General features: G+C 47.3%; 2 protein-coding genes across 8 annotated transcripts in view; one reads left to right on the top strand and one right to left on the bottom strand.

Annotated features, from left to right (window-relative positions):
* Positions 1–8,032, top strand: part of LOC139057167 (TBC domain-containing protein kinase-like protein) — a 54,652-nt gene extending 46,620 nt beyond the window's left edge. For 2 of the 5 annotated variants that reach the window (XM_070534953.1, XM_070534952.1), the window contains exons 16-25: positions 1,891–1,953; positions 2,154–2,331; positions 2,395–2,478; positions 2,532–2,617; positions 2,677–2,713; positions 2,780–2,941; positions 3,333–3,445; positions 4,237–4,382; positions 7,568–7,694; positions 7,900–8,032. In XM_070534953.1, coding sequence (XP_070391054.1) covers positions 1,891–1,953; positions 2,154–2,331; positions 2,395–2,478; positions 2,532–2,617; positions 2,677–2,713; positions 2,780–2,941; positions 3,333–3,445; positions 4,237–4,382; positions 7,568–7,694; positions 7,900–8,016 — 1,113 coding nt within the window. In that variant the 3' untranslated portion in view covers positions 8,017–8,032. Of the gene's footprint in view, positions 1–1,890; positions 1,954–2,153; positions 2,332–2,394; positions 2,479–2,531; positions 2,618–2,676; positions 2,714–2,779; positions 2,942–3,332; positions 3,446–4,236; positions 4,383–6,421; positions 7,695–7,899 lie in introns of those variants that run through there. The other 3 variants (XM_070534954.1, XM_070534955.1, XM_070534956.1) reach the window with 3 other exon arrangements.
* Positions 7,732–25,739, bottom strand: LOC139057168 (zinc finger protein 121-like). 3 transcript variants are annotated; one of them, XM_070534957.1, is made up of 4 exons: positions 25,535–25,739; positions 23,624–23,810; positions 18,103–18,243; positions 7,732–9,022 (listed from the first exon to the last, which is right to left on the bottom strand). In XM_070534957.1, the coding sequence occupies exons 2-4, from the start codon at positions 23,768–23,770 to the stop codon at positions 8,030–8,032; spliced, it is 1,281 nt and encodes a 426-aa protein (XP_070391058.1). In that variant the 5' UTR covers positions 23,771–23,810; positions 25,535–25,739; the 3' UTR covers positions 7,732–8,029. The 3 variants fall into 3 exon arrangements, with proteins under 3 accessions (XP_070391058.1, XP_070391060.1, XP_070391059.1); XM_070534959.1 differs by having other exon boundaries at positions 7,732–8,998; positions 25,535–25,735; XM_070534958.1 differs by lacking the exon at positions 25,535–25,739 and adding an exon at positions 24,707–24,982.
* Positions 25,740–28,000: the final 2,261 nt, after the last annotated feature.

The raw sequence follows: 28,000 nt of genomic DNA, 5'->3' as shown, positions 1-28,000 counted from the left end.
TACAAAGCGTCAAAGTCCTATGTATAGTGCATACTGTTCGATTGGAAGCCGGTTTTGAGACCGTCCTGCTAAGACGGCCAACACCTTCCAACAGGCGCCTGTCATGGTGATCCTGCGGAGCCTTCTTCACCACCCGCCTGTTCAGAGCAGCGAGTTCATGGGCAGAAACTTGATGCTAAACGCTGTAATTCGGTCCTTTAGCAAGCAGGGCGGTCACGTCTTCTGGGATGCTTGCGTCGCCAAGCACAAGCGGCTTATTTCCTTGTCCCCGACTTGTCTTCATACCGTACTTTACATCGGAGGATTACTACCACAATAGCGTTCCAAGAGTCCAGTATTCGGGTAAACGCAAGCGAGGGGACAGGGCTTGGCCGCTTGACCGTGCCGTTTCACGGAATGAGCAGAAGCGCAAACGTGTGTAATCTGCACGGTGCAGTCACCTGGTGGCACGGTCCTTCACCATACACAGTAGCAGTAACGAAGTGTATAATTCTTTGCTGCTGGTTTAAATTTTTTGTAGGAGCGCAATCGTTAACATGCTGCTTTTGTAAATGTTTAAAGTGTTTTACACTTGGTTAGAGCAGTATTAGCTCCTTGTTTGGCTGGTTAAGCTCTGCGCCAACAGGTGGCTGGACCCATCAGGCCGTTCATGTACGTCTACGCTAAAGTTGCTTCATCAGCTTGAGTTTGTGTCTACACCAGTCCGTTGAATCGCCCAGCTCGCCTGTGGTTACCGGAATACCAGACACGTTCGGTGCTGTGACAGAATACTCGAAACGCACGCTGCTTCGATAACTCTCGCTTGGGGTTGACTGCTAAGCAGCTGCCAGAGAGGTTGTAGAGGCTTCGCGCACTCGCACTTAGAGAACCAGAAGTAGAAGCACGACATGGCATTATGACGCAGAGCCAGTGAAGGCGGAGCTTAGCTCCGATCAGTCTGCGAAAATGCATGACTATGGAGAAGGGTAACTTGTAATTGTCTGTAGCTCTCTTAATATAAGACGCTTCACACAAATTGTGGTGCGAATGAGTAACTTTAGCTGTACCCTACGCGTCTACAAAATTTGTCCACACCGTTTCAGCAGCCCTTTAAATTGAACATTAAGAAAACATGTTTCTACTAGAAAACACGACAGTTATATTTAATTATACTCTTCCTGGCGGAAAAATATCGCATGTTGCCCATGTGCAAGACCTTGGTGTTGTTGACTCAAAGCTCGATTTGCAGTTGCATGCATTTTCAGTTGTTTTGCATGCATCGAGGCATATTAGTAATATTTCTAGGTTAACAAAATATCATCAATACAAGTGTCTGTGCACTCTTTACTGTGCTCTCGTGACACCATGCCTCGAGCTCGCATCAGTAGCCTGAAATGACGTCTCCGTTAGCTATTCCAGTCGAATCGAAGATGTTCAGCATAAGTTTGTATGCATACTGCACGATAGATATATTGGTCACCATCGTTTTTGTAACTATGATTCTCTCTCAGCAGACCTTAGTATGTCTACTCTTCATGACAGGCGACTTGTGTGCGACATGCAGTTCCGTCGTAAAACTGTGCGTGGCTCCATTGATTGTGACCAGTTATTGACGTTACTGCAATTTCGTGTGCCTCATGCAAAAGCGTCCAAATGTCAATACATTTTATCCTTAGATGCATGCTATTTTGTCCTGTGACTTGTTTGCAGATCACCTATAATTCATCCTTTCATAGCGCGGACATATGTGCCTAAACTGCTGTTTTTTATCTATCTTTTTAGATTGTCTATATTGTCTTTGCTATTTTCTTTTCTCTGTAGTGTGTCTGTATCTGATCTAGTGTGAGCTTGTTTAGGCCAGTGGCTGTTGAGGTACACTCAAGATAAAATATCCATCTATACTGTGTGCAGGGTGCACTTATGCGAGAGTATGAAGCCATTGACAAGGAAACTACCACCCCAACTGACAGGCAGGTGTGTTTTACCTAATGATCATGCCACCCATAACATCTTTTTCATTACCTTGGTTAAAGAAGAGTCCTCTCACCATAAGAATGTAATGCATGTATTAAAAAAACACTAGCATTCTTTTTATGTGTGGGTTTTGTGGCCCACCAACATGCAGCCATGAAGTTTCATGTGGGATGCTCCATTTCTCTTTGCAATTCTTCCAGATTGAAGTTGACATTCCTAGATGTCATCAATACGACGAGCTGTTGTCATCACCTACTGCTCATGCAAAGTTCAAGCGTCTCCTGAAAGCTTGGGTTGTCAGCCACCCTCACTATGTTTATTGGCAGGGTTTAGATTCCTTGTGTGCACCATTCCTATACCTGCACTTCAATGATGAAGGTGATTATACTTTAACATGGCAAATACTGTGTGAGCCAGGCTAAGTACCTCTTCTTTGTGCAGCTTCTGCATATGCATGCCTGTCCACATTCATCTCAAGGTACCTCTACGACTTCTTTCTTCAAGATAACTCCCAAGTCATCAAAGGTAAGAAAGTAGGTTTTCTTCAGAGCCCTTAACAGCGGATGTGCTTTCTTCAGAATACCTGGCCGTATTTTCTCATTTGGTTGCTTTCCATGACCCGGAGCTGACAAACCACTTGGACAGTATTGGATTTCTCCCCGAGGTGGGCCCTTTCTTAGTCTCCTGGAGTATTTTTACAGTTTTTTTTTCTTTCTGCGACAGCTGTACTCTATTCCATGGTTTTTGACAATGTACACACGTAAGTTTGCCTCTGTTAATGTTTGACGATGCCAGGTGAATGGTGGTATTGCTCATTTTTAAACAGATGTGTTTCCCTTGCACAAGATATTTCACCTCTGGGACACACTTCTGCTTGGCAGAGACAGCTTTCCACTCTGTGTTGGTGTGGCCATTCTACAACAGCTTCGCACAGATCTGCTATCATTTGGCTTCAATGAGTGCATTTTGCTGTTCTCAGACATGCCTGGTGAGTAAACAAGTGGCTTTGGATACCTAGGCATGCAGAAAATAATTAGCCCTCATGTTCACCAATTGCAAATGTGCGCACAAGCTGGGAGAATGACAACTATGTTCCGATTACGAGGCATACCATATAGTGGGGGCATTACTGATCAATTTTGACGTTTCTTGTTTACCTAGCTCATGTTACTGATAGTTCTCTCAAAATTTGGTCAAGTCAATGACCGCAACCTCGTTGCTCCATCCACTTGCAATGTGTGTGGGCCCCTTGCCCTTCAGCATATTCCCCAGCCAACTGCAAAGTGTCTGTAATTGAGTGTACCAATGAGGCTCCCTCCCGGGGGTGTGTGTTGTCCATGTCTGGCACTCCTGCTGTTTTGTTTTGCCTCTTCCCACAGAGATAGATATACAGCGGTGTGTCCGAGATTCCATTCGCATCTTCTGCAGTACACCGCAGAGCTCCACATTCAGAGCTCATGCAAGACCTGGCAGCCAGCCCCAGGATCCACTCGTAAGCAGCCTCAGTCACTCCTTTGTGCTTATTTACACTTATTAGGGAGGTTTAGAAGTAGGGGGATACTATTGGCCAGGCATACAAAGGATAATTTAGGAGTACTACTCTCACACTATGTGTATGAAAGCCAAAGTGAAAAAAAAGAAAAAAAAAAGAAGGGGACTGGTGGGCTTGGTCGAGAAAGATAGCATGGTTTGTGCTGTTTCCATTCATACCACCAGATCTCAAGGAAAATTGGGCACAACAGGTTGGTTCTAGATAAAAAATGCCTATCGAAAGATATAATTAAGCAGTAATTAAGCAGATCCTTTAAAACCAATAATCATACCAGTTGATGCAATCCACTTTTGTAAATGCACATTAATGCTGAAAAACAGTCAATTCCTCCGCGCATCATAGCTAGAACTGGCTGCTATGCCAATAAAACCAAAATTTACTCAATTCCTTTTATCTCTTTGTTCAAAGGAGAGCTTGTGCACTCTGCTGCTTGCCATGAAAATCCTGCAAATGTGGCAAGCTTTGCTCGAACAGCCCAGGTAAATGGCGTACCATATGGGCATAAAAGTGTGTTAGGCCCACACAACTAATACAAGCAAAAATCCTTTCACAGCTTTAAACAGTATACAGTTCCGGGCTTATGTGCACTCGAACAGAAATTTAGCTGAATGCTTATTCTGTTTGGCATCCTGTGTTCCATGTCGCCAGTATGCACATCATAAAAATTTGCAGTAGGCAATGCAGCCTGGATGTTTGTGAAATATGCCAACTGATTGAGCCTTGTCCTGCAGGGCATGTCGCCGGTGCCTTTGGAAGAGCTCAAGGCAGAACTCTGTCCACGAATCTCTCCTAGGGATCTGCTGGATCTGCTCGAAATGTCTCGCAGAGACAGTTCCAAGCTGCGTCTTCTTGTTATCGATGTGCGTCCACCCGACGAGTATCCTTTGAGCATGAAGTGCTGAGCCGACATGTTAATTTGCTGTGTAGCAATCTAGTCAAAAACACCCTCTGGTATTACTTTCATAATGTAAATTTTGCAACACAGATGCAAGGACAAGACTACCATTGCACTAATGCAATCAGATTTATAACTTCTGCAATCCTCTAATGAAACCATGCCATTGAATATGCTTGATGGTTGCTTTAAAATGATGCAACTTGTTTCAGGAGTGGCTACAAATGACAGTGGGCAGTAGTAAGCAAACTTGACGTACTGCAGTAGAACAGAAAAGTAGGTGATCTTGACAGGTTCAGCACACACAAGAGAATATGCATAGAAGTGCTTACTTGCAGCACTTTTTGTTTAAAGGAAATTACAAAGAAATCAGCAAGGGTAAAAGCAGACAAATTCAGGCTGGTACTTGCAAACATATTGCAGCCTTAGAACAAAGAGATGAAGATGACATAGAGGTTATGAATGAAATCGTAACTAGGCTGGCTTCAGAGGCAGCAATTGAAGTGAGAAGCAAGGCACCAAGGCAAGCTTTCCCAAGTAACGAACGACAAAGTGTGAAAGTGTCCAACTCAAGAGACAAGACGGAATTTGCGGAACTGTCAAAACTGATCAACAAGGCCAAAATAATGGATATCCGAAATCAGTGACAAGGAAACAAACCAAGACGTATGCACTGAAAGATAAGCAGGGTTATATCATCAGCAGCAGAAGAATTCTATACTAACCTGTACAGTACCCAGAGGAGTCGGGATACTTCCATATACTCCCAGTATTATATAAAATATTCTCAAAGATAATTTGCAATAGTATAAAGGCAATACTTGACTTTAGCAAACCAAGGGAACAGGCTGGCTTCAGGAAGGGATACTCTGCAATGGATGACATCCATGTCATTAGCACAATCAGCCTCTCTATATTGCTTTTATAAATGACGGAAAGGCATTTGTTTCAGTAGAGATACCAGCAGCCATAGAGGCATTACGTAATCAAGGGGTACAGACCGCTTGCATAAATATCCTGAAAAATATATACAGATTCCGTAGCTACCTTAATTCTGCACAAGTAGGAAGATACCTATAAAGAGAGGAGTCGGACAAGGAGACACACTCTCCAATGCTGGTCACTGCGTCCTTGGAAGTATTCAAGCTATTAAATTGGGAAGGCTAGGAGCAAGGATCGACGGTGAATATCTTGGCAACCTTCGGTTTGCCAATCACATTGTTCTATTCAGCAATACTGCAGATAAGCTACAATAAATGATTGAGGACCTTAACAGAGCGAGTGCAAGAGTGGGGTTGATGGTTATTATGCAGAAGACAAAGATGATGAATAGCCGGGCAAGGGAACAAGAGTTCAGGAGTACGTTTACCTAGGTCAATCAATCACAGGGAACCTTGATCACGAGCAGGAAATCCATAGAAGAATGAAAATTGGTTGGATTGCATATGGCAGACATTGTCATGACTGGAAGCTTACCATTATCATTAAAAAGTAAAATGTACAAACAGTGCATTTTACCTGTGCTGACATGTGGGGGCAGACAAAGAAGCTTGAGAACAAGTTAAGGACCGCGCAGAGAGCGATGAAACGAAGAATGTGGAACGAAGGCATAACGTTAAGAGACAGAAAGAGAGCAAACAGGTACATCCGTCATTCTAATTGACATCGAGAAAAAAATTTAGCTGGGCAGGTCATGTAATGCGCAAGACCTTTAGGGTTACAGAACGGGCACCAAGAAAAGGGAAGTGCAGTCGAGGACGGCGGTGGGGCAATGAAACTAGGAAATTCACGAGTGCTAGTTGAAATCGGTTGGCGCAGGACAGGGGTAATTGGAGATCGCAGAGAAAAGCCTTCGCCTGCAGCCGACATAATGTAGGCTGATGATGAGGGGGAATAAAAATGTAATTGGCAAGCAACATATGCATTTCAGCATACATCCGTTCTTGTCTACACGTCAAAATGCATCTGTTACTTGCCATTTAATTTTGCATTTTTATGCATTTTCCTTGAAATAAAAAAAGCAATTGCCAATTTGATCAGAATGCCAAGCATTGAAAACATTTCAGAAAGCTGGTGTGAAGAGGTCCTGCACTGTTAAAGGCGTCGCATCTTGATGGTGCACGAGGCAAGACTAAAAGAAAGGATTAAATAATTCACCGTAATGTTTACTGTCCGTTTTGCCCAGACCAGTCTATGCCAGCACCAGCTTGCCTTCGTCGTTGTTGTAGCGAAGTACAACTCGTAAAGACCTTCCACAAGTGTGCTGCACATGCACGTTGGCAACAATGCAATCTGTCTCAAGCGTTCGTATAATTGCTGTCACAATAAAACGAGTTGAATTGGCACTTCCGTCGGCGTATTCCATTTGAGCTGAATTGGTCAATAAAATGGATCTGCTATACAAGTTATCTTATCCGTCATTACAATGACATGCTCCATCTTTATTTCCTTTTTTGATTGCAACTGTTTCTACTGCACCTTAAAAAAAAACTTGCACACGACCAACAAAGATTGGCTTTGTCAAGTCCAACGTCCATTCACTTTGCTGTACCTGTGGACAACTATTACTCTTTGAACCACCTTTCTTAGAAGCCTCAAGAATGCCTTAGTGGTACCTCCCAGGAATATATCGCAAAAACAATTTTTTAAGACCCAATACAAGTGCAATATTTACCTTTCACATTGGTGCTCCACTCGGAAGAAGTGGTAAGCTGTGCCCTGCCTTCAGCGAAAGGATTTAAAATGCAAGTGCACAGCAGGGCTGGCTACAGATGTTCAGCTTAGCGCAATGCACACCTAGCCAGGAGTGAGCGCATGCATAATTTGTGTATGCTACTTGCAAGTGTACCTTTGGTCTGGACTTGAGTTCACGTGGCTCAAGGTTGGCCGATTCAAAATCAGCTAGATTCAATAGCTGGAACACAGCCAAAGTTTAGCTCCTATGTGGGCGAGCATGGCTTGTAGTCAACACAAACTTGTACCTACTGCAGGTATATCTTATAAAGGAATATTTGACTAGGCTACTGAGGCTTACTGTGACACTTTTGCTCTGTTTAATTGTAAGTCTTTGTCAACTGGCCCATAAAGTCACTATTATAACATTACACAATTAGACAGGTTGCAATGCGTCAGCTGCATACCATGAGAAATTCCTGAACGAAAGGCAGGTATCAACGAGGCACCATTCCTGGTGCCCTGAATGTCCTACCCACCCATTTGGGGGAACCAACCCTGCAAGGTGGCCGCATGGTGGTCGTGGCAGGCAGCCTAAAGGATCACACTGCTGCCGTCTCTGTGAGTATTGTGCATGCACACTCAGTTCTCCTGCAAGAACTGTCAACCCCTTTATTTAATAGAGTGCACAGTTTTCTTTCCCACCGAGGCTTGTAAGCAATGCAGGTTGGAATGCAGAGGCCATTCAGTAGCAGCGCTTTATCTCAGGAAAGGAAGGGTCTGTGTGTGTGTGTGGCAGCATGCAAGCGAGGCCTGCTCCCTGCAGGCGGCCAACGGACTGGTGCGGAGTGGTCAGCTACGGGTGTGCCTCCTGCACGGCGGCATCGAGGCCTTGCGCAGCCTCCTGGAGCTGCCGCCCCCTCGAGTGGCCACCCACCAATAAACATAGCTACTGTTCACTCGTACACTACCTCCTCGTTGGGGTTGAACGTGTCGATGTACATGTTCTCCTTTTTGTGCATGCGGCGCACATGTGAGCGCAGGTTGTCCCTCCGGGCTGACCTGTAGCTGCAGTGTGGGCAGAGGTGCGGCTTCTCGCCCGTGTGCATGCGTCGATGCTGGATGATCTTCTTGAGCTGAATGCTCGCAAATCCACACACGTCGCACACAAAGTTTTCCCCACTGCGGTGCTTTTTCATGTGCTTCTGCATGTCGGCCTCGGTGGAACGGTCCTTGCCACAGATCTTACAACTCAGCTTGACGGGTGCCAGCTTGGCAGCACCCAGCATGTGTGCCTTCTGGTGCTTGCGGTATGCCTTGTACACGGTGCACGTGTATGGGCAGAAGGGACACCGGTACTCCTCGGCATTGTGCCGGTGTCTCTGCGGGGGGGCCTCGGGCTTGTGGCGCTTCTTACCGCATGGGTGGAAGCCCTCCTGCAGCACGTGCTTCATTATGTGTTTGTCCAGCTTGTCACGTCGGGGAGACATGTATGGGCACGACGGGCACGAGTACAGCGGGCACAGCGAGCTCTCCTCGGAGCTGGCATAGCTGGCGTTACGAGCCGCCTTGCGCGACACACCATGGTGCATGCGGGCGTGCTTCTTGAATGCACTGCGGCTTTTGAGCACGGCTCCACAGTCCTGGCACTCGTAGCCCACCTCTTCAATGGGGGCCAATGCACGGCAGTCTTCTTCCAGTGTGGGCTCAAACAGGGCCTCCTCGACGGCCATGTCAGGTGATGGGCCCACCACCACCTCGCCCCCTTCAATGATGTCCTCCTGCTTGATCATCGAGTTTGGCACCAGGATGATCTCCCCGTTGGCCTCGCCTTCCTGCAGCAGCATCTGGCTCACTGGCGAGTGCAGGGCGTGGCCTTTCATGAACCCTTGGCCCTCCAGGCTCTCCAGCCCACTCAGCGTCTCCTGCAAGAGGATGCATGCATTATGCTACACACTTGTTGCAATAAACTGAACCATTAAGTGCAGAGGTACACTGTTTGATAGAGTGGCTGCTTTCTCCCCCACAGCCATGCTTGTGCACTAAACGGCAGACCTCTAAATAACCGGGCTCCCTTCGAAAGGCCAACGACACACTGTTGGACCTTATAATATGCAAATAAGGTAAGATGTTGACGGACGTGCCTACAGAAGGGGCAGCAAAAATTTTTGATTATTGGGCAATTGGAATTTAGCATCATTCCACTGTGGCAGGGCGACACTCTCAGCCGTAGCGGCAAAAGCTTTTCGCATTGTACTGCCGATGTAAAGATATCGTCAACAAGACATGACATATCTTGTCACTGGGTCTAAAAAAGTTTTTTTTTTTTTGTCATTTGGCACGAAGAAGTCGGCGCTGGCATGTGAGAGGAATCTGTCGACGACTAGTGTGTGGTATTTGGAATGTGAAGAAGTTGCTTGGCAGTGCTGCTGCGACTGCAAAAAGATGTCGACTACAAGACTCAACTTTTCTCCATCGTTGCTCTTGTTATTGCCGAAGTGTGACCTAACGATAGTGATGAAGATAACACTGAAAGCAACAGCACAGGCGATTCACGGCCAACAGTGGCAGAAGCTGTGCGTTACGCCAGCCTTATGCGGTTGTTTACCGAGAAGAGGGCTGGGCAGAAAAGCTGGCTTGCAGCGCGAGTTTGAGACCACTGTAGTCGCTGCTAGGCTGCCACGGCATCGAACGCAGACTTTTGTCATGCAAAGTGAATAAATACTGCATGTTTTTGCCTTTTCATCACACTCTCTCCTGATATTTCGGTTAAGCAGTACTACCGTTCAGTACATACTTTTTCCAAGCTCTGGCTGACTGCGGTTTAACAAGGGCTAGGCTACACCATGGCATCAAACGAAAATAACAGACTTTTGTCGTGCAAAGTGAATAAACACTGCATGTATTTTGCCTTTTCATCATACTCTCTCACAATATTTCAGTGATGCAGTACCACCGTTTAATACATACTTTTTCCGAGCTCCGGCCGACTGCAATTTAACGAGGTTTCACTATATGGCGGTGACGCAAGGACTACCTAATTATCAGGAATGTTCGAAAAGTCTGTTGTTGACTGTAGTTGTGACATGTGGTTGCGGAGAATGATAAAACTGTGTTGATGCTAGCTTCTGCGACTGAGTGGCATGATGTGCCAATGCAATTGTGGGCACCATTCCTGAAGGACTGAAGGGGAGAGCTATACCGTCTAGCCCGGTTATAACGAAGCCACTTATAGCGAAATAGCGGTTATAACGAAGCAATTTCAATTTCCCATTCCCACTTTTGCATTTTCAATACATTTTGGGTCCGGTTTTAACAAAGTAAATAAGAGCGCGTCAGCGGATATAACGAAGAGATTTAATACCAACCGAAAAATTATCTGTCAATCAACACACTTTTGCGTCCTTGAGGCGATTTTTTCCGCAATACAGTCGCCGACCGATTTTCCGGACTCCGAAAATTCGGACATGCCCGATTATTCGGTCAGCCTCGCGGCACCGCCATTCTCCCCATAGACCATTATGTATAACAACTGCCGAAAGTTCGGACACATTGCAACCTCTCGTCTGATTTTTCGGACACTCCTTGAGCCAACTCGGTCGAGAGCACCATGCACCGACTCTGACCGGTGCATGGTTCGACTTGCTGCACTCCATTTTTGTTTTGAACGGAGCTTCCTTGCTGCCCCACGAAGTGGCGCTACTGGAAATCCCCGCTCATCATCATCATCGTTTCTGCCTGGTTTGATAGAGTGGCTCTGCAGCAGTTCTGGTTTCAGCTTAGTAAGCCATGTCAAGACGATCCAGCAGCTGATTTGTTTCTTCGCGCACGACGCTGCAAGCATGCCGCCACGGAGCATGCCGCGTTTTTTCGCTTGTGTGACTGGTGTCAGCACGGTGGTGTTTGCTTTGTGAGCTGTGTGGAGGTTTCGGTGATCCAACGCGGCATACGGAAACATCTCGTCAAGTGTCTAATGGCGCCGACAGTGCCCGCGCAAACTGCGCTGCGGAATGCCGGCAAGCGGGTGCCGGGAGGCCTAAGATTTGTCGCCTTCCGATGTGCTCCCTACCGACGTGGAAAATGTTCTGCCGAGACTTGCGCAGTGGTTGCATTGCGATTCCGGACACCGTCTCATTGACAGTTTCACAGGTGCTGACACTGCTGTACTGGCATGCGCAGAACTCGACAACGGCGAGATCATTCGTCAGGTTTCTGCTGCACCGCCGGACGATGACCGAGTCGGAAGTTGACGCACCATGTGCTACGCTGCCGTCGCATGCGGAGCGTGTACAAGCAGTGACTGTGCTTTCAGTTGCCTATAGTGACCGTACGACCCTCTCCGAGATTCAGGCTTATCTGACTGCGCGTAAACGGAACAGCGTGCAACGGCGCATTCGCGATTTCTTCAAGCCTACTGCCGAGCCCGAATAAGTGCGTGGAAATAAAGGATTTCATTTTTTTTTTTCATAATCTGCTTTTTCGGACACCTGTTTATTCGGACATTTCCGCAGTCCTCGTGAGGTCCGAATAAACGGTCGGCGACTGTAATAAGAGCAAAATTCGGCTGACGGCGTCCTGTCGTGGCGTCGCCTGCTCTTCCGCCGAGCGAAAGGTTGCTTTACTGCATTGCATGGCACGCCGGTCTCGTGTTGCGCCGTCCTTGAACGGCGTCACGGCGTAGAGCGGTAGAGCACGCCGCGCAGGGGAAAAATGTAGAAAAGAGACTTTTTGTTTTATGACGTCGCGGAGAGCGGCTGTCTTGGCCAATCACGGTTCTCTATTTCTCCCGGGCAGTCGGCACCACGGCTGGACTGCAGTCTGCAGGAGGTGTGGCAGCGGGCGCTTTGTTTTATGTCGGTGCCGCGGTGCGCAAGGCAGGGACAAAACGTGGCAGCATTGTGCATGTTGGAAGTGCGACTCATTTTCATTGTTTATTCGACTTGATCTAGATGGTGAACGGACAACTGAGCGCAGTGTCGCACCGTTCCAGGTTGGGAGCACGGCGAACGCTACTGAGATCGCGCGTGACGCCATTGTCACTTGTTTTCCGCTTGCATTGACGTCTGCATTGACGCCATCATGGTTTCCTGTCTTGTTCCACTTCTTTTTATATTTCGTGACCGCTTGGCCTCAGCGGACCTACTTAGCTGTCCCCTTTCTCGGAACTGACTTCATTTCTCTGCAATGTTGAGGAGCCTCGCAAGCCCCAGCACTTCGACGAGGAAGAGGAAGGTGCTGTCTTTGAAGACGAAGCACGGCATTTTGGACGAAGTGCGTCGAAACGTCAAGAAGAGTGCTATCGCACGGAAGTTTGACATTGCACAGTCCACACTTTCAACAATAATCAAGAATGGCAGCAAGATCGACGCCGTTCTTGACGCCGACATTGGCAGCAGGGACCGAAAGAGGATCCGATGCGCCACTTACGGCGACGTAGAAGCCGCGCTTTACAAGTGGTTCGTGGACGTGCGATCGAAGAACATTCCGCTCAGTGGACCCGTCATTCTGGCGAAGGCCAAGGACTTGGGCTTCGCTCTCGGCCACGAAGACTTCCAGCCAGGTAATGGGTGGCTCCAGAGATTTAAGGGGGGACGCGGGGATCAGATCGCGAAAATCGCAAAAAAGATCGATTTTTGGCAACGGCGCGTTTCGGTATCTGCAATGCCTAATGTACACTGTATCAAAATGGTTTGACTGAAAACGCACTAAAAGTGCCCGAAAAAAATGAATTTATGAGTGCGTAGGGCGAGAAAACAGCTTTAATTCGCGTAAAATCACCGCAATTCGCGGAGCCCTAACTCGTCTTTCCCGCCACCGAACGCCGCCATCTTGGTATCGTTCGAAAGCTCGAAGTTTCGCCATTCCCTTTCTGAATTCCTCGGTCGTCGCCATCTTGTAACAAACACACAAACACAAAAGAAGCGCGGGTCTGCTAGAGGCGGTCACACGGGCTCTGCGATGAAAGCGGGCCTCCGATTGGTCGCCGTACTGAAAGGCGTCTCGCCATTGGTTGCTGCTGCAGCAGCGGGCAAGCTGGCAACCACAGCGGACCGCAGTTGTCTGCTTAGAAAACCACGCCGGCGTGTTTCTTCGTTTAACACTCGCAGAATTCGGATTTATGAAAGCTCCCAGGTCAGTGATGGATCGTCACTCGCTCGAAAAGAACTTTTAAATGAAGCATGCCTTCGGAAAACGGAAGCGCAAGCCTCCTACGGCGAGAAAAAGACGGCGGCCAGCGGGAGAAGCGGAGAACCCGACTGAACACGCGGGATAACGTGCCGCATTATCTTGCACCGTGCGATTCCAGCAGCTAAGCCGACAATCGCCCTGTGACATCGACACTGATAACCAAGCCACCGGAAGACGTGCCAACGGGGGCTCTGCGTACGACGCGCGCGAGTCGGCAGCCGAGATCGCGTTGTTGGAGGCGACGCGGGTCGAAGGTCTCCATCGCCGGCAGAGACGGTGTGCGTTTCCGATGCATCGCGCGACAGGGACACGCAGCCTGCGAGTGAGCCCCAACCGTCGACAAGCTACATACTGTATGGTGACTCAAGGCTCACCAGACGAATCGTCGCACGATTCAGACGCGCCTCGAGCCGCGTTTTGTGTCAGCGGTGACTGCAGAAGCGCAGGCATGCAGCGTTCGCGACTCCCTTCGCGCAGTGTCCGCGACTTAGCGGAAGCAGCAATGCCAAGAACAAATTTCGGCCCCTTGTGACTGTGAGTTCATTATTATGCCTGTTTCCGCGATGAACCCTTTGATCGCTAAAACTCTGTGCCCAAGATGCCAACAGCGTTCTGTGGGTACACTGCGATACCAGGCTCGGTCTGGCAGTGAAAATGGTGGTCATGCACTACTCCAGACGGCGCAAGAAAAGGATAAAGAACGCCCGAAGAAGGCATCCAAAGCCCACCAAACAATGAGGCAAAGGTGTAAGAAGATGCCTGACAACAATGATTCAATATATTACAGCCCTGGTGCTTTTTAATAAATTTGCAGTGCTTTTAAAACTTTGCAGCCAGTTTTCTCAATTGCATGTTTTTTGTCAATCACCTCGCTCGTGGAAAGCGTAGCACAACAATGGCTGGACCGATTTTGACCCAGTTTGTTTTTCTGTGATCCACAAGCTGTGCTGTACGTCAAGACAGTCTTGAAATGTTTCTTTATCTTTCCATTATTTAATTATTTCACAATTACTACATGGCTCCATGCAGTGAAGCACAGTCATGTGCATGTTATGTTGAGCAAAAAATTATTAGTGCACTAAAAAAAAAATCGAACACTGTCTTGATGTAGATTAGACATCTGGGCAAACATGCAAGGTATTCCCAGCTCCCTATCACGTTTCGTTACTGTGCCAGGCTTTCCACAAGCAAGGAACTTGTAAATTCTTATAAAACGAAAACTAATTAAGATATCCTAATGAAATTTTAGATTTGTCACTTTATTGCAATGTGCAGTGTGTGTGCCAAATTTCAGCCCCTTCTGTGAAGAAACAAAAAAGTTAATTCTGATCCCCGCCTCCCCCCTTAAGGACAGGCACAACATCACATGTAAAAACATTGTTGGGGAGGCCACATCCGTTGACCAGGGATCGCTTCAGCAGTGGATGGCCAAGCACAGCGATCGTATCCTTGCGTATTCCGACAAGGACATCTACAATGCAGATGAAACTGGACTATTTTTCCAACTGCTGCCATCGAACACTCTCGCGGCCAAGACAGACAAGTGCGTGGGAGGAAAAGACAGCAAAAACCGTGTCACCATGCTAATCTGTGCGAACATGGATGGTTCAGACAAGCGAGACCTGTTGGTCATTGGAAAGGCCAAGAAACCACGCGGTTTTGCCAAGGTGCTGTCTATGCCAGTGACGTATGTGAACAATAAGAAGGCATGGATGACGCGAGACATTTTTGGCATGTGGCTCGCCGACTTCGACAAGGAGATGGTCCGAAAGAAGTTCAAGGTGCTGATGTTGCTTGACAACTGCAGTGCGCATCACGTCGATGCAAACTTGAGCGCTGTAAAGGTTTTGTTCCTGCTCCCAAACACCACCGCCAAGCTGCAGCCCATGAACTAGGGGGCTATTGCCAACTTTAAGGTCCACTACCGGCACCGAGTGATCAAGCGCCTCCTGATTGATGTTCACACTGCCGACAACATGGCCGGCGTGAAGCTGCCTTTGGTAGAGGCGATTTTCTTCGCAAGCGGAGCCTGGAGGGATGTGAAGCACCTGACCATCGCCCACTGATTCGAGAAAGCTGGCTTCTCCCGAAGCAGCAGCGCGGAGGGGGCGCCTGCTGGGGACGAAGCTACCACGATTGACGTCGCTGCAACTGCTGATGCTGCCACTGCGACGGCCTGCTTGGAGCAGCTTTGGGATTCCGCTAGCGACTTGAACCTTGTGCCTGCGGGTCTAAGCCACATGGACTTCATTTTCGCCGACGAAGACCTTGTTGCCACCGAGGACTTTACGACTGAAGAAGTTGCCGGGAGTGTCATGGAAGAGACCTTGGCGGACAGTGCCTCCGACAGCGAATGCGACGATGCTAGTTGTGCCCCTAAGCCGGTCACCTCCGCAGCGGCCATCGCAGCTGTTGACACACTACGTATGTACTTCGGAAGTCCGAAGTCCAACCAGATCTTTGGTTCGCAGTTCGATGGTATGGAAGCCGCAATCCTGAAGTCCGCACTCGCGAAACGTGTTCAGGGGCACTGGACCACTTCTTTCAGCGGCAATAAATCGGTATGCCCATGTCTGCATTTTTTTTTCATAGTCCACATATTACAAAATAGCGGATATAGCAAAGTGATTTCCGATTCCCGCCGACTTCGTTATAACCGGGCTAGACTGTACTTGCGGACAACTTTTCTTGGCTATGAAGTGAAAGCTACGGGGGTGGATTGATTGATTGATTGATTGAAAAACTTTATTTAATACAGTAAAAGCTCGTTAATTCGAACCGCAAGGGAACCGCTTCAGTTCGAATTAACGAAAGTTCGAACTAACGAAAGTGAAGGAGGGCAACAGTACACTGCGATTTGGAGGCAGTAGGGCATGTCAGAAATTTGGCGTGTCTGGAAGTGATGGGGTGTGCCGCGGGCACACGCCATCTTCAAGTCCGACTGTGCCGACTGCCGACTGGGTCCGACTGTGCCACACCACCGATGTCCACCGAAACGAATGTTAGCCGAGGCTTAACACCATCACAATGAATCGCGACGGCCGATACCTCCTAAGCTGAAAACAGAGGTGCACAACCGATGAAGACTGCCGAGGCAAAGACGCTGAACATGTGAAGGTGGCGAAGGCCCTGATTCATTGGTTCTTTATTGCAAGCGCAGCTGCGACGTACTTGATTCGCTGTGTTTTGGAGCTTGCCGTGCCATCTCCGCACAACATTAGCAGCTGTACAAGATTTGCAAACCCTCCGAGATTCGCAACGGGCAAGAAGTCTCGGAGGTTACGTAGAACGGAGAGGCGGCAGCCGCCGCTGCCTTCTGGCTGACCCCGCGTCGGTTAGATTTCTGTCCGATTTTGCCTTCTCTCGCCGTTCTCTCCGTTTCGGAGGCAATATAGCCTTGTGTGTAGGCAGTAGGCGTGTTTCTCTGGCCGTGTGCCAGGCGAGCGTAGTTCGAATTATCCGTGAGGGAACCTTCTCGCGTTCGAATTAACGGACTTTTTTATACATAAGACTTCTATGGAGCTTGGCCGGACCAAATCGTACAGTTCGAATTATCCATAAATTCGAATTATTGAAGTTCGAATTAACGAGCTTTCACTGTACTTAGGAAAGATGATAAGGCAGGGGGAAAGGTGGGTCTCTAGTCCAGGACTCCAGTGGCCATTGCTGTAGGCTCAGCCTGGTCTAAAAGGCCCTTCTGGGCCTCCAAGTCAGCTTGAGCAAGGACGGGCTCCCTGAGTGAGGTCAGTATCATGGGCGAGTTTATGTTTGGTGGCCTATATGTACATTTACACATAACATGGGGAACAGAGGGCAGCCCCCCGCACCAGGTACATTGACCGGTATACACGGTTAGCCACATTGCGTGCCACAGTCCCAAGTGTGGAAAGGTCCGAGTCTGGAGTTTTCTATATATTCCGAGTGTGTTTTTACTCCGAGCTGCAGATACGGAAATGCATAGATTTGTCATTCATGACGCTGGTACGCAATGTAGTCCCGGTACGCTCGGTACCGGTTTCGGTTTCACCCACCTCGCACAACTGACTTCTTTAGTGAAGGCAGATACAATTAACTAGCCGTGAATCAATGTTTATTCTCATCCAATATTTACGAAGTTCTAAACAGCGCACCTCAGAGCCTCCGTTGGAGCTCTGAAGCAACCGTATGGCATCAGTTAGGACATGGACGCGCAAGTGCCACTGGCGTCGGTAGAGCCGACGCAGCAGTCAGCTCGCTCACTCTTTGGTACATGCCAAAGGTTGCGATGTCCGGAAGGGTTCGCTTGGTTTCTGCGCAGACGCTGCAAACACTTTTTTTGTGTGTGTGCTTCAACACTCTTTTGTTGCTGAAGTTAGTCAACGGCCTCTCAAGGAGTTGATTGGCGGTACAGCAAGCGACAAACACTCGCCAGAAGACACGGACGCTATTTTGCACTTGATGAATGTGCAAAACGTGCGATGGTTTCGGGTGTGCAAAAACTCAAGAAAGCTAACTAAATATAAATAAAATGTTAATAGCTGACTGGTGAATGTTGCTTATCGTTTCAAACTAGGTGCTGTAAAAAACAAAAAGAATATTGTTTTCTATTTCTCATGTACAAAAATGTGAAGAAAACTGCGGGACTACTTCCATCAGCGATGAAAGAGGCGCGCTTAATTTCCGTAGCCTTCTCTTCATTGCCAAGAAAAGTTGTCCGTGAGTATAGAGCACCATGCACCTGCTGATCAACTCATTTTTGATGAATCAAGAGGCATATCCCTAAAATATGTTCTGTCAGCCACGGGTCTAGTGTTGCAACTTGACCACAGTTATGTACAGCCATGCACAGTGGACCGCTCACCTGGTGCTTTTCTCGGGCCAAGTCCATGTGAATAACTTGGTTGGTGGGCAGCACTTTCATGTCGGGGCTGTCATCAGTCACGATCTCACCCACAATATCAGGTCCTATTTCATCACCCTCCATGATAATCCCATCGGGACCCTAGAATGCAATTGGGATTCAACTTTTAGGAACTGGGCAAATGAAAACTGTGCTAATTTAATGCTCCATTTAAAATATTTTTCTCCTGGAACCACACACTCCATTATCATGATAGAACGGCATGCTCAGCAGATCAATATATTGACTATACCAATAAGATAAGCCAAACAACAGCGAACTATTTTTATTAAGTATCAATTATGCACCATGCCAATATTCACAGTCATCTGCTAAGGTAAAATGAAATCAAGCTTAATTTCTTTCCATTACTTTGACAATCACCATGCACTGACGGAAATAATAACCAGTCTTTTCAAGTGCAATTTTGTCGCAATGTGAAAAATATAGCAACACTCAATCTTTGAACCTTTCTGATAGCAGAAATAAAATAACTTGTGCAAGGTTCAGAGATGTGACCATATAGGACCCAATGTTTTACACCAGAATGCTCAGAGTCATGGCATCTGTTAAAGGCTTGCCTTTCATCCAACCAGTCAGTAACGAGCTTCAAACAAGCCCACAATGGTGTGCTATGGTCATCTCATTACGATGCCTCACTTTGGAGCCAAGAGCTGTATTCGCCAAGCAGCTTTGGGCACTCCAGAACATTTATGTTTCATTACAAAACTGGCCATCAATGGGTTGTCTAGACAATGGTAGCAAAAAAGAAAAATGAGAAAAGGAAACGTTAGAGAAACGGCATTACTACTGGAATTGGAAGTGAGACTTCTCCAAGTGTGCCATCAGTTTAAGTGAAGCACTAAAAGCAGCAATGTGGCACCCAGTGCTCATGACATAGTCTGATGAAAACCTCGCAATCAACTGACACTAACATCATAGGAAATTTCACAGATGCCCAGTGCCACCAGTGTGTGCTTGCTACTCTTAGCATCTTTGGTGGCATCGTCTACTCAGTCAATGAACACAAAGAAAGAAAAAAAAAAGAATATGCTTGGTTTATCACAGTGCCCTTACAAGAGAGCTGTTTGCCGTGTTACATGTTGGTCAACACAGAGTTGATGAGATTGGCCAAATTTTTAAAAGACAGTCATAGCTGTTTTGCAGTGCCTTTTATGCGAGGTCAGCATACTAACCCCTGTATTCAAGAATGCGTAAAGTGACCGGACAACTGACCAGGATGTGTTGTGCACTGATGGAAATGAAATGACCATGATTTATGGTGGTAGAATCCAGCGTGTTGTTCGATTTAAGTAGGAATTATAATTTAAATTGGCGGAAAAAAAATCACAAGCACCAGTAAGTGGTGTGGCCTGACAGTGAAGTCCTGGCACTTCGGCTGGGGTATACAAGATTATTGTACGTAAGTCGGCGGTTATTAAGTCATCATCATCATCATCATCAGCCTAGTTACGCTCACTGCAGGGCAAAGGCCTCTCCCATACTTCTCCAACTACCCCGGTCATGTACTAATTGTGGCCATGTTGTCCCTGCAAACGTCTTAATGTCATCCGCCCACCTAACTTTCTGCCGCCCCCTGCTACGCTTCCCTTCCCTTCGAATCCAGTTCGTAACCCTTAGTGACCATCGGTTATCTTCCCTCCTCATTGCATGTCCGGCCCATGCCCATTTCTTTTTCTTGATTTCAACTAAGATGTCGTTTACCCGCGTTTGTTGCCTCACCCAATCTGCTCTCCTCTTATCCTTTAACGTTAAACCCATCATTCTTCTTTCCATAGCTCGTTGCGTCGTCCTCAATTTCAGCAGAACCCTTTTCGTAAGCCTCCAGGTTTCTGCCCCATATGTGAGTACTGGTAACACACAGCTGTTATACACTTTCCTTTTGAGGGATAGTGGCAACCTGCTGTTCATGATTTGAGAATGCCTGCCAAACGCACCACAGCCCATTCTTATTCTTCTGGTTATTTCAGTCTCATGATCCGGATCCGTGGTCACTACCTGCCCTAAATAGATGTATTCCCTTATCACTTCCAGTGCTTCGCTACCTATCGTGGTTATTAAGTACAGCATACTGATTACTTAAAACTGCAGTTCATATATATTATCAGGCTTTTGCGCTTTATCTGACACGTATTACAAAGCAAAAAAAAAAAGTGCACACGAATGAGCCACACTGCCTTCGTGGCAACAAGTGGAGCAGCATGGAGCAGCAGAGTGGGCAGAGCTGTTCAATGCATCATGTACAGCGCTGTTGTACATGTGTAAGTTAGCGAGTTAGTACCCAGAGTTCTGTGGTCTCTGTAAGATGCAAAATGCCATCAATGAATTGTGCCGTGAATGGGTGTCAGCACTGCAATAATAGGTGGTGCCCAATTTCATGCCTATAGGGTGGCGCCCTCTGGGTTTTAAATGTGGATGTTAAAGGTTATGCTTTTGCTAGCTGAATGTGGCTGAAGCAATCACAAACATCAGGTTTTGGACACCCTATAGCAGTAGTGGAATATCCTACCACTTACCTTGGCTTGGCTAAAAAAGAAGCCTGGCGCATGCACCCAACAAAAGCATGGCCTTCGAGATCAGTTAGTGTTACTTGGAGCAAGCCGTCACTGGGGCATAGATTCGGACACTATATATTATTGTAAATATAATTCTACACTTCGTAGAACATGAATCGCAGGAACATCTGCTTGATAAACAAAATATATCACTTTCTTACAGATAAAGCCATACTTCTTGTCTGTTTCCCATCAATGCCGGCACATAATTGCTATCGTGCTCACTTTCAACTTTCCAGCATATTTCTTGAACACGACTGCATCCTCAATGCTGATTGGAAAATTCTGATAAATGTGTTGCACAGCATTTTCCGCTTCACCATTCTATGATTGGACACTCAAACCAGTACGCTTTCCATTGCACTAAAAAACAGGTACCACAAAAAATAATTCACCAACAATTATGATACTCCCTAATGTTAAATTTGAGCGAAGTTGTATACATGTTAGCCAAAAAAATATTTGAAGGTCCCGGCGCGAGCGCCCTCCTATTGCTTACCACAATATTATCTGGTTTCATGGCCGAATTAAATGCAAACTAAAAGCGTTGTGTCAAAAAACATTTCTGCTCATTTTAATACGCTTCACAGTGAATTAGTTCCATGCACTTTTTTATGCTGTCCACAAACAAAACAAAAAAGAAGAGAGTAAAGTTTCAAACATGCATCTTGGCAAGTTTTCCATTTCACACAGAAACTTGAAAAAATAGTCAAACAGGACATTCTCTATGCAGCATTTATACAAAGTATTACTTTCCTAGGTGAAATGCAAGCGAAGAAAAACATAGTTAAATAAACAAGCCTTTCTAAAGAAAAGCTCACTTTTGAGAAATAAAATAAAGAAAGCTCTGGTTCCAATTTCTGAAAAATTTCTGGATGGAAGTCCATTTATGTCGGGCAAAACATGGGTGCAATATGTTTGCTTTTTTGCTTTATTCACAAAATATAATGGGCCAAAGCGGTCCATGTTGAGTGTGCTTGCTTCAGAACCTTTGCTGGTTGTCTATCAGTGTGCATTGTACGCAAATCTAATTTCAATTTCTTTGGTGATTCAGAACTTCGCTCTGGCAGCTTTTCAACAGAAATGCACTACTGTCAGATTTTATTTGTGTCTAGCGTGTGCGTGTGCCACCTTCTAAAGTGTTAACACATACCGAGTTTGCAGCCTACAACCTGTGTGGGCATTGCCCTTACGCCTCCATTATTCGCTTGTCAAGAGAGCATGCGAGACCCCGTGAGTGCATGTCGTGGCTGACTTTGCCAAAACCCACCCGGTGCACCCAGTAAATCACCTGTGAGCAGTGCTAAGGCAGGCTAATCTGTAAGCAATGCAGAGTTTCCATAATCAGCAGGCGTGCCATTATGGAGGTGCTACTTCACTGCGTGCTCCCCATCCCCCACGTGCAATGGATATTGGAACCTTCTTCGGCACTACTGCCTGCGACTGACACTGTGCCTTTCTGAAAACTTATCTGAGTCAGTTCCCGAGCTGATTATTTTGTTTCCAGTCTTCCTGTCTTACCTCGACCTTCACCTCTGCGTTTCAGCTGTCAGAAAAAGTAAAGTGCGGCATGACTGAGCCAAAAGCTGCCGAAGCTGCCCAATTTATGTTTCATGAATAATAATCAGCTGTGCGAGCACATAATGTTCTCCATTACACCAATGATGTGCAGGACGAAGCATACAGGGCTAGGCCCACTTGCTCATTCACATTTAACGTTTTTGCCACGAGCTCTACCAAAGGCACACATAATGCCAAAAACATGGCTCACAAAGAGCATGAACTGCAATCTAATAGCCAATCACTGTGCATGTGGTTATAATGTCCGATGCTAATTTGAACACCTCAAATTTTCTTTAAAAAAAGTAATATGGTGCATCTAATACAGCTGCAAGCGAGCGACACGAATAACTACAATGGACAGTAACCTTTTTCTCTATGTACAGAGCACCATTGCGCATCATGTGCAATGGTGCAAAACTACTGCATTGATCATGCCGTTGCAAAGCCAGCATGGCCACCCAACTCATTGTAGTCGCGACGGCAGTCTCGTTGGTTGAAACGCCCCGAACGAATGTGGCTATAAATGCGCCACAGTTTGCATTGTATTGTGTGGTAGCTTCCCAATTTTCGCCCCGCTGAAACTACGTCCTGGTGCAAAATGGAGCAACAATTTACAGGCGGCGCAGATCGGTGCAGCATTCCCACCAATGCACATGAACAATATACTCAGACTGTTGTGTTAACTATCTTTCTTCACCATTGGCCATGCAAGCTCACGTTTCACACTTTGTCTGCACAAATGCCATCATAGCAACCAGTCGTGTAGTATTACCATTGTGTTCAGCCTGTGCAAAACAAGACAGTCACAGGCATTGCGGCACATGCCACGATAGTTTGATAAAAATATTGTGATCATGTCTGCAGCACATTAAATGGTTGCGGGCCAGAAAATATACGGCTAGGCATAACTAAAAATTAACTGAACCTATAAGAGCTCCAGTGCAATCAAGAGTTGACCTACCTTCCATAAATGCGGTGCGTCATGATTGCAAGCATGACTGGTGAAGTGCCAGTGTGTGTGCTCTAGCAGGGTTTTGCATTTCACCAATGAGATCACAGAGACAAACATGACAAATATGTGACCTCACTGCAATGGTGTTGCATACATTTCAATGCTGATATGCTGTCCATTGTTACGAGCAACAAGCGTGAGCTTCTTTTTCACCCCCTTCAATTTTGAAACTCACCACAACATGCCAATATTTCACAATAGCGACCATTGGCATGTGCTTGAATAACACTACAGCCAATTTGAAGTCACCGCTGAAAAGCAACAATTCCCTGCAGAATAATCATGTTTTGCCACTGAAGTGAACCCAGAACTAGTGAAGACCTGTAGTCACCTGTGAGTAGATAAGGGTGTTCATATTGATAATAGAGGATGATGAGACAACCGACGCCGACACAGGAGGCAGCATCTCCTCCTCGGTGCCCAGGGTCTGCATGTCCTCGGGCACCACTTCCACGAAGTGGGTCGCTGCCTCCATCATCTTGGCAAACGTCAGTCAGGCTGCTTTAGGCTTCCATGCACTGGGACAGCATCAAAACTGGTTATGGCATCCCTTCACTCAAACATTAACCAGTGCACTGAAATGTCAACGTATGATGCGTCATCTATGTAGCATAGTTTAATCACCAAGTTACACATATGCATCCTTCCCAGCATTAATTAATTTTCATGACGCCTAAATAAAGATAGCCACCAGTCTATTCTACTTGCCCAACTTAAAATGTTTCACGTACAGTGGCGTGGCTAGGTCGTCTGGCACCCGGGGCTCATAGGTCTTCTGTCACCCCTCTCCCCTCCCCCGGTGTAGCCGGCGGAAAGAGGAGTGTCTTCAGACGTATATGTCACCCCCCCCCCCCCCTTTCCACGCCACTGTTCACGTGTCAAAACCCCGATCGGTGGCGGGAGTATTAATTTTGACCACCTGGGCTTCTTTAACGTGCGCTCAGTGCACGTACTTAGACGAGCGCGTTGTTGCATTCCGCCCCAATGCGGCCGCCAGGATTTCACCGTGTCGACAGAACCAGCGCGAACTCCAATCAACGACGGCATATCATGCTGCAACGCGCTTCCCCGGCTACGAAGTTAACGGTGATCTAGGAAACAAGCGAGACTCGTAACTTGCGAGTCATAACCAGATCGACATGAAAGCGTGGTCACATGCAGGTGCAATTATTCATCGAAACTTTCTACCGCTGTGTGCAGGCCGCGCGGAACACGTCAGATAAAGGCACTCTTAATTTCGCTTAACGCCGGCTGACAGCACACAAAGAGGCGCTCCCTTACAGGAACAGCGAAGTTTCTTTTATCTTCATATCTAGCGAAAAAAATAATGTTCAGCATCTGCATCGGCTCTAGAAGCTCGCGAGGCAAGCACGTAAATAAATAAATAAAATAAAAAAAACATGCAGGAACCAACCGCCACGGTTCTTCCACTCCCGGCGCCACGACGCCGAGAACACGCGACGACGGCCCAACGTGCTCGCCGGCATTCCCCTCGTACACGGCACTCGCTAAGGCACAAACGTTGTCCAAAACATTATGGAGCCGACTGGGCAAACGCCCTTGCCGCGCGCATTGCTTCGCCTGCGACGACGAGAGAGTGCGAGGCGCACTGCGAAACGCATCGTGCACGCGGGGCGCAAAAATGCCACCAGCCGGCCCTGCGCGAGCGAACGCCAGCGAACAGAAAACAAGCGCCAGCGCAGTCACCAACAGTAAACCACGAGTAAACTGTGACGCAACTGCAAAAAAAGAAAACGGAAGAAAAGTTGCGAAACAACAGACAAGCTTTCTTCCCTCACCATTATTACAATTTTTCATGCCCCCCCCCCCTTTTTTTTTTTATCGCTAAATGGCAACGACATATACTCATCGACCAAATGCACTCTCTCCGATTTATTTTCGCTTTATGTATTTCGTTTTCCTCAGGTGAAGTTGCTGCTGAGAAGCAGCGGCGGCGTATCGACTGCAAGGCAAGCGTGCAGAACGTCAGTCGAGCGGGTACCGCTGGTTACCAGTTCCACTACAGCTGAATTGACGCACGTCTGCCCTAAAACATTTCACGCAGGAGTTCCAATCATTAAAGGAATATCAAAATCGTCACGGTTGTCGGCAACGACACGGGCACAAGCACTGACTGGCTGCGCTAGTCAACTAGCAAAATGGCGACTCTACAACGGCGGTCGGAAAAATATCTTTTAGGCTTACATACACTTTGGCCTAAATTTAGGCCTACAATACTCACCTGTGTTTTAGTCGATGAAGGTTTCGACGTCCTAAGCAGTGCCTGTTCGTCCTTGATTCGTAAATTAACCCGGAAAGCAAGCAGTTTTTAATTAATCACGGATTTCAATTCATTCGGCGCGACGCACGCCGAGATTCACAACGCCATGTTCCTTAAGCCTTCTTCGAGGGAAAAGGTCCGCAGCGCAGTGGGATGGCGCATTGCGAGGACTAACTAGGCTTACTAAATTTTTAACAAATTATATTTTTGTAGATTTAGAATAAAACCTTGTTTTATCATGCAGTTAAAATTTATCTGCAGCATCTACCCTGTTTGTGTGTCATTTTATTTTAGTAAGTTATATTTTTAAAGACATAATTAAATCACGCTAAAATTTTACAGTTTATGCGTTGAATTAGGTTCTAAGAACTTTTAAAATACGTTTTATTCTAGCTATATTATAATTCGGCAATTACGACTGCTTATTGTACAAAAGAATTACTTCTGTTTCAAATAGACAGCGACATCATTATCGGCGGCGTCTCGTTTCCCATGCATACCACAGCGCAGCAGCGCCAGATTTCCCTCTAGGTAATGTAGTGAGAAACTCTATGATTGTGACATATAGTTAATGTAGGGTTGCTGCTTTCTTCTGTTATATTTCTTTTTCATGAGCGCTGCAAGATATTATAATGGCCGCCGTTCCTGCGACCCGGTCGTAGGAGTGGAAAGGGGGGGTAACCGTTATAGTAGGAAAGTGTCTGCGTTCACCCGGTGAACGCAGCGCAAGCGTTAGGTTCACCCAAACGTCACGTCCGGGACGCCACATCCGGTCTTTGTTTTTTTTACGTCCGTGATGTCACATTCGGCCTTTTTGGCGGCATAATATGGCATATGGCAGGCTCGGAGTGCACGAAGCGGTGGATCGCTTATTTTTCGGGCTTTTGCTTCTCGTAAGTATACTTAGTCTTTGCGTTTGATGTGCATCTACTACGCGTAGCTAATCTTTCGACTGCATGATGCCATATATAGGTGTTCTGTGATGATACTTTATAGCCAGGTTCCTCACGAGCTTTTTTTGTGATGCATTGCAGGGACCGCCACACCGGCCAGCCAGTGCTACAGTGTCCTAATGCAGAGAACGTATATTACACGGAACTGCGCTCCTTCAGAGTTATTTAGAGTCTTTGTCAGAAGCACGTAACAGTAACATTACTTGGTTACGGTGCTGCTACATGGCAGAATATTTGAATGGCAGATGTCCCGAGTGCGGCATGTAAGTACGTACGTACGCGCGCTTGTTTAGCCTAAATAAGAGTTTCTATTGTTCCCCAATGGAAATGCACATTCCTGATGCATGGTTCAGATCTGCCGGCTAAGGGCGGTAGTGAATAAAGTCACCAAATTGCGGCCTCGTTGCGGTCTCGCATTGCGGCCTCATTGCACGGTCGGGAAAAATTGCTTTAGAACCAAAATTTCGCTGCGCTGTCAGTAGCCATTCACTGATAAGCTTTCTCCGCAGCGTAATGCTCAGTGCAGATGTGATGGGGGTTGTGTATGCGGTCGGAATGTGACCGATATTCCTGAACGCAGTGTCATTCAGCGATGTGCACAGCTGTGGCTGATTGTAGAATGTGGGCTGTGACAGGAGTGATGGGGACCATGCTCCTGCCTCGGCCAAGGTTGCAGCGATTTCAGAGCTGCAGGGAGCGCCCAGGCAGAACCTAATCTCGGCCCTATGCTGCAGCTCCAGCTTCTTGAGACGGGCACGTGGTAGTGCCACGAGTGGGAGGACGTACCGCAGGCGTGAGGTGGCTACTGCATGGTACAGCCGCAGAGCCCACCTAGTGGTGCAGCTCTGTCCTCGGGCAACAAGCTGGGAGACTGCCTTGTGGACCCGGAGGACCTGGACATGCAGGGTCTTGACAGCAGGCAGCCAGGTCAGCCGGTGATGAACGTGTAGCCCTGGGTACGTCACTGCCGGGCTTCAAGGTCGCCTTCCAGTTGCAGCTGTGCAGCGGGCGGTTGCTCTTGGGTGGAGCAGCATGGCCTCCGTCTTCCTTGCCGAGATGGCAAGGCCAATGCAGCTCAGGTAAGCAGCGGCGGTGTCGAGGGCTCTTTGCAGAGCCGAGCGCGCACTGCTGTGGCTGTGTGGTGGATTTCGCACACATAGGGCGATGTGGTCCGCGTTGATGGAGGTATTCACGTGGTTGTGGGGCTCACTCTGCAGGACAGCAGGCAGTTGGGCCAGGTTGAACAGGAAAGGGCTCACCACTGATCCTTGTGGGACGCCCTCTACCAAATAGGTCCAGGGCCTGCTGAACGACTGGATAGGGCAGGGCGTCAAAGGCCCCCTTCATGCCGATAAGCACCAGGAGCACGGCGTCACCGCAGGCCTTGGCCTCTTCCAGCGTGGAGACCACGTCCACGATGGAGTCCGCACTGCATCAGCTCCGCCGGAAGCCTATCTGCTCATCGGCCAGAAAG

The sequence above is a fragment of the Dermacentor albipictus genome, chromosome 3, assembly GCF_038994185.2.
Source record: "Dermacentor albipictus isolate Rhodes 1998 colony chromosome 3, USDA_Dalb.pri_finalv2, whole genome shotgun sequence".
Classification (NCBI taxonomy): domain Eukaryota; kingdom Metazoa; phylum Arthropoda; class Arachnida; order Ixodida; family Ixodidae; genus Dermacentor; species Dermacentor albipictus.
This window is presented reverse-complemented; position numbering and strand designations above follow the sequence as displayed.

What these genes read in the sequence shown, in the direction of transcription:
- LOC139057168 (XM_070534957.1), bottom strand. Translation starts at nt 23,770, where the DNA reads ATGATGGAGGCAGCGACCCACTTCGTGGAAGTGGTGCCCGAGGACATG. An exon ending in ACACCCTTATCTACTCACAG is followed by an intron (nt 18,244 to 23,623) that starts GTGACTACAGGT and finishes ATTGCATTCTAG; the next exon opens with GGTCCCGATGGGATTATCAT. An exon ending in TGGCCCGAGAAAAGCACCAG is followed by an intron (nt 9,023 to 18,102) that starts GTGAGCGGTCCA and finishes ACAAGTGTGTAG; the next exon opens with CATAATGCATGCATCCTCTT.